General features: G+C 31.0%; 1 protein-coding gene across 1 annotated transcript; it reads right to left on the bottom strand.

Moving 5' to 3' along the window:
- Positions 1 to 841: 841 nt before the first annotated feature.
- LOC143043673 (uncharacterized) lies at positions 842 to 5,314 on the bottom strand. The gene is made up of 2 exons (XM_076215869.1): positions 5,078 to 5,314; positions 842 to 1,539 (listed from the first exon to the last, which is right to left on the bottom strand). Exons 1-2 carry the CDS (start codon positions 5,267 to 5,269, stop codon positions 1,069 to 1,071), a joined length of 663 nt encoding a protein of 220 aa, XP_076071984.1. The 5' UTR covers positions 5,270 to 5,314; the 3' UTR covers positions 842 to 1,068.
- Positions 5,315 to 6,353: the final 1,039 nt, after the last annotated feature.

The raw sequence follows: 6,353 nt of genomic DNA, 5'->3' as shown, positions 1-6,353 counted from the left end.
TAAAAGCACAATCAAATACTATGTAACATACTGTTGTATTTGATTGTGTAAGAAAAATGGGGCCCTCTATAGCTTGTTGTTCGGTGTGAGCCAAGGCTCCGTGTTGAAGGCCGTACATTGACCTATAATGGTTTACTTTTTTTTAATTGTTATTTACTTGTATTTGGATGGAGAGTTGTCTCATTGGTACTCACACCACATCTTCCTATGTCTATGTATTACCATTTCAGTTAGACAAATAATTACATGCATTGAATCAGTAAAAAATGTCATAAAGGTATAAAATTTTATGGAGTATTAATTTTGTTTTTTGTATTTTGATCATTGTGTAAAAATAACCCGCTACATTATTAATTGTTGAAATGGTGTGTTCTTAATAAAAACACACTTCTAAAGTTTGTCATTTTGTTTGAATACATATTGTTTTTATTTTTATTCAAAGTGGCTTATATACATGACACATAAACATGAACATATAAAAACGTGTAAACCCGCTGCATATCTTTGCACCTGTCCTAAGTCAGTGGTTGTCGTTTGTTGATGTGGTTTAAAAGTGTTTCTCGTTTTTCATTTTTGATATTGATTAGACCATTGGTTTTCTCGTTTGAATGGTTTAACACTAGTCACTTTTTGGGGGGAGTTATTTATAGCTTGCTATTCTGTGTGAGTCAAGGCTCCGTGTTGAAGACCGCACTTTGACCTATAATGGTTTACTGTTACTAATTGTGACTTGGCTGGAGAGTTGTCTCATTTGCACTCATGCCACATATTCTTATATCTATGAAATATTCGAAACTGCACATTCCAGAAAATTATAATTAATCAACAAATCTTAGCATTATTCGGATTTCATTCTACAATATATCGGTATACTACTTCTATACTAATTACACTTTTTAATATCTTTCTGAACAAAAGTCTATATGATATTGGAAAATGTTTGTCTCACTTTCGAAATGGGTTTTAAACTTTATTGTTTGATGCATAATATTATAATATATAAGTATGTTAATTGAATTAGATGAACGGCTTTCACGGACATCAACCCTCCAAAGCAATGAGAATGCATCACTTTTGTGCCTCGTCTGTTCTATTCAACAGAAGTATTAACACTTCATACATCTTGTTGCTGACTAAAGGGTCGAATACGTGGATGACTTTGATCATATCAGTTGCATTGTATCCAGCTACGAAAAGAACTAACGGAAGAACAAGACACAGGTAGATTTTATGAGACAGCAAATGCTTCCCAAAGTCCATAAAGTGATCAATCTGGGTTTTTCTTCCTAATTGTATCACCATCAGAGAACCTCCGGATCCAATTTTGTACATACATTCTGTGTTTTGTCCGTTCGTGAGTGGCACATAGATGAGAAACCGCACATCGCTTTTCCCTTTTAATTTCGCATGTATATTAGAAATATGTTCATCAAGATCATCTTTTATTTTTTCATCCAATTTACCAATATGATCTGTCTTAATAATGTTGAATATTCGAGGGGCTTCAGGAATGGTTACAAAGTCGGGGTATTTGTCGACCTAAAAGTAAAGAAAATAAATCTTATCAGTGTTGAGTTATTGATTCCTTAAAAACAGGTAGTCATTGGTTCGTGTTTGTCATATTTGATTTCCGTTAATATATTGTTTTGTTAGAAAATAGGTCGTTAGTTTTTTCTGTTGAATTGGTTCCTATTTTTCATGTTGGAGCCTTTCATTTCTGACTATACGGTATTGTTTTTTTTCTCATTGTTGATGTCCATACGGTTGCCTATAATTGCTTACATCTACTTCTCACCAGGTTTATGGTTTTCTACGCCATATGTGCGTTTCGTCCAAAACGTATATCTCATTACTCTAAAAAAAACTCTACTTAAATGATTACACTCAGTTATGTCATATAGGTCTCATATATTGTATAAAAACTCGCCTCAACATCTATTTAAGGAAATTCTTAGTATAAAACCAATATAAGAATATTGGTATATTTTTTCATAATGAATTTCGACTTCATATTAATAATTCATACCACAAAACAGGATATCGATTGGTTAGTATGGTCTCACCACTTCAACTAATACGTTTTCACTCTTTGAACATTAATACAAAATAGTCGCCATGATATAGCATAATTAACTGCAAGAGGTCTTAAAGATGATTAAGCACACAAATAAAATTCAACATTATAAAGATTCATTTCTATCCTTGACCCATAGCCAATAAACATGGAAAACACAAAAAGAAAGGGAATTCGCTTTAGTTGCTATTTTTCTTCTCAAAAGAGAGGTAAAATATCAAAGGAATATTCAAATTCATAAGTCGAAAACAATTTGACAACGCCATGACAAAATTACGAACAAAAAGATAGAAGGACAAACAACATTTAACACAAAAAAAAACAAATAGCCACGCTAGCTTCAGCACAAATTTGCGGTGATCTCAAGAAATGCAAGTCTAATGAGAACTTCAACACGAAGCAAAACTCTCGCCAAAGTTCTTCGGCAGATGACAATCACGCAAAAACATTAAATTGCGGAACACAGCCTTGAATATTATCAACAAACTATGATTATACTACAAACAAATGTAACATATACAATAATAAAAAAGCCCGAAAATCACACTGTAGTGTACAAAAAGTATATACACATTCATACCAGGGATGGCGTAAGAGTAAAATGTTATCGTTATCGATTGTAATTGATTTCATTTTTCCAAGTTATCGACAGTAATCTATAATTTTCGATTACTTGTAATTTAATTGGTAACAGCCAAATGTATCATGTAAGTATCGATTACTTTGCTACATTTCGAATAGTTATAAAATTTGATGAAATATAATCTAATTTAAATGCAAAAAGACAACTACATGTACCCTTCAGTTAAGATGAATTATAGTGTACTTTTGAACTTCAATGAACGTACTTTATGAATAATTTGTAAATTATTAGGTCTTGGATTTCGTTACCACAAACTAATTAAAACCTGCACTAAATTCTTCAATAGATACAAACATGTGGTGTGTAAGTTTGGCAGTACCTGTAGAAAACAACTTATAAATTGAATAGCACACCTAATTTTTACGGAGATGCAGTTAACCGAGCTCGGAAGTTTAAACAAGATCCTGGTAAACCAATCGATCCTTTAACATGTTTAAATAAACTTTTCTGAAAGGTTACCAATTCAACACTGTAATTAGATCTTCAAACATTGTTTTTATTGGTATAAATAAATTAATTTACTGATACTAAAATCAACATTTATACCAATAAAAACAATGGGTAAAGATCTTATTACAGTAGACTTCCTAATACCTTATTTTTTTATTGATCTTTTTGGTGTTCAAACTACAGTGCATACATACATTTTTACAAGACATAAGTGAATGACATGACATGTATAGCATTGTTATACTATTGACATTATGGAAATAAGACATAGTAAAAATCTACAAGTTAGTTGTGTGAATACTCAGTATATGATAAGTCTTAAGAATACTTTGGAATACATTATACTATAACCATATTAAAAAATAAATTTAATTAAATAACTTTCATAAATTCCCCCCATCTGTTGACAAATGACTCGTGTTTGTCTTTAGAAATATATAAATATTCTAATATCTCCAGACGTCTTTTCAAAAATTGAAGAAAAGCTTGCACATATATGAACAGTCTGTCTACTTGTGTGGTCTTTACATACTTAATGTAATATTTTGCCTGTAGAATGCAACAATTTAAAACTTAGTTATCAGAATTCAATACACCAAAAATGACACTGTCTTTATCAATAAATAGTTTTACTCCAAAAACTGAATACCACCCATTTGAAAAATCTCTCCAAAATTGTTCTATCTCTGTACATTCAAAAAATGTATGCTCTATAATTTCTATTTCTTTTCAACTGGCACATTCATTAGTTAAGGAAAGTTTACATTTTCCAAGAAGATAATTAATACCTGTTTTTTGTTGCTACTCTAAAAAGATATGTTTTGTTTATCAGACAGTTTATGTGTTCTAAACAAATTATTCAAATAATCTCAGAAACACTTTTTGCATATCTTACAAGAGAAAACACAATAAAATATATATTGCAAAAGTTGGGCATAGGTGGTAATTGTCGAATTCCAAAATGAATCTGTGGCATGTCTCTTAAAGAAATCTATGACATATTTTTAACTGTTTCAAAAGGTGTGACAAAAACGTTGCTCTATGTCAATTAATTTCTTTCCTCAGGTAATATTATATAGCCAACATGAGTTTGCTGATTAACAAATCTCATCAATCGATTGAAAGGAATCTTATCCAGGCAACAGACAAAAACTGATGGAATAGTAACAATACAAGCTATACCAGTTGCAACAAAGCACCAATAACTTCCTGCTCTGGCTGCATTACCGCCATGCGATTCTTACTCGGATCATATTCAAATGAATAATTGAAATATTCATATGAAAAGACACAAATGAACAATATAATATTCAATTAACTAATATATAGAAAAATGTGAGGTATACATCATACCACATCTTCTTATATGGATAGTATGAATTTATTATGGCATAATAGAAATAATATGTTTACAAAGAAGAAGGTAAGTTAATGGCAAAATCTTGTCCCAAAGCAATATTCGAAATCTACCACAAACATCCTTTATGTCTTCATTATACATAAGTCTGATAGGTTTCATTATCAATAGATTAAAATTTAGTGTCACATTCTTCTATTTAGGCTTCACATTTTTTTTTAATTTTTATGTAAACTACGTTATTAAAAAAAAAGCAACAGTAGTGTGCCGCTGTTCATAAGTCATTAAGCGATTGAGATATTTACAAAAGATAAAAAAAAATGTTTGCCTTTCATTTCAAAAGCTTTGTATTATAGGCCTAGTATTTCTGAGGTTTTTTTTTTCTTTTTTGTAATCAAAGATATATGATATAGAATAACTTTGAGAACTGCGTCTTAACCATTTACATGATTTATTACTTATACTTCAAGCCTTCAGATCAAATTCACACCATCTGTACTAAATTTGGCATCGAAAACTTTGTTGAGTTTGTCAATAAGTCAATTCAACTTACTTCTTTGATATTAAGCATCTTTTCCTTTACACCGGATCCTATTTGAAACTTAAAGACCTTATAATGTCCTTCTTTGTCTTGAACCGGTATAACCAGCTTAACATCAGTTTCATTTTTCAGGTTCGGATCAAACATCTTCTTCGTGAGTGTATCTAGTGTTTCTTTGTCAAAATCTTGCTTATAATCTGTCATGATGGAATGAAAAGCGTCAAAAGCTGTAGATGTTATGATGAAGTCATCGTTCTACAAAGAGAAAGAAAATATAAAACAAATCAGACGCTTCAATGTATCAGTATAGTTAAACAAATAATCGGATAATTTATAGAAACAACCTTCGGCTAAAATGAAAGGGCCAAAAAGCCATAATAAGAATATTCATTCACTTTCAATAACTTTGAATGTTGTTTATGCAGTTCTCAGAAAGTCTCGAAGGGGTTGTACAGAACTTTTGCATAATTTGAATTTTTAAGAAGTTCAAGACATACCAAGGTTGAAAATAAGCCATACAACCATCTCTTTATATATTTTCCAAAAATAGTAATACATATGAACTTTCTATTCCAGGATATGATTTTTTTTTTTCGAAACTTCATAGTGAAAACGGCACAGCTTTAGCTGTAGAACGAGTACCAATGGGGAATTGCCTTGTCTTTATTTACTGAAGTGCAAACTATATTTGATTAAAAGAGAGAACATAGATAATTTCACCAAATGTGGTGTTTTTTCAAAGATCTAAAGAAACTAATCTAAATTTAAAGTTTTACAATCATTTCATTGAACAAATCCTGAGCCTTAGATACGTTGACTCGTTAGATTTTAAATAAATTAATTTAACACTGTGATTACACTTCAAAATGTTGCGCCTTCTATATGATTATTTTAGTTGTTTTGGAATATACATATTTACTTGGCACAATGTAGACATTTTTTTCAGAAAAGAGATTATTGTAACGGTATTAATAAAATCAGAATGAAAATAGGGATATGTAAACGAGACAATAACCTGACCAAAGAGCAGACAACAGCCGAATGTCACCTTTGGGTCTCCAACGCAGCGAGAAAATCCCGTACCCGGAGGTGGTCCTTAGCTTGCCCCTAAACATATAAATGAACTAAAATTTAAAAAAAAAATACAAAACTTAAAAAGGCCAGAGGCTCCTGACTTGGGACAGGCGGTGGGGTTAATGTTTGGTTATCAATTCCTTATAATTTATTATGACGTTATGCACCATTCCTCTAATTATTAAGTTGTTAAATGAAGAAAACTCCTCGGTTG

Source organism: Mytilus galloprovincialis, chromosome 8, assembly GCF_965363235.1.
Source record: "Mytilus galloprovincialis chromosome 8, xbMytGall1.hap1.1, whole genome shotgun sequence".
Taxonomy (NCBI): domain Eukaryota; kingdom Metazoa; phylum Mollusca; class Bivalvia; order Mytilida; family Mytilidae; genus Mytilus; species Mytilus galloprovincialis.
The sequence above is the reverse complement of the archived record's forward strand: the minus strand, read 5'-3'. Positions and strand labels throughout refer to the sequence as shown.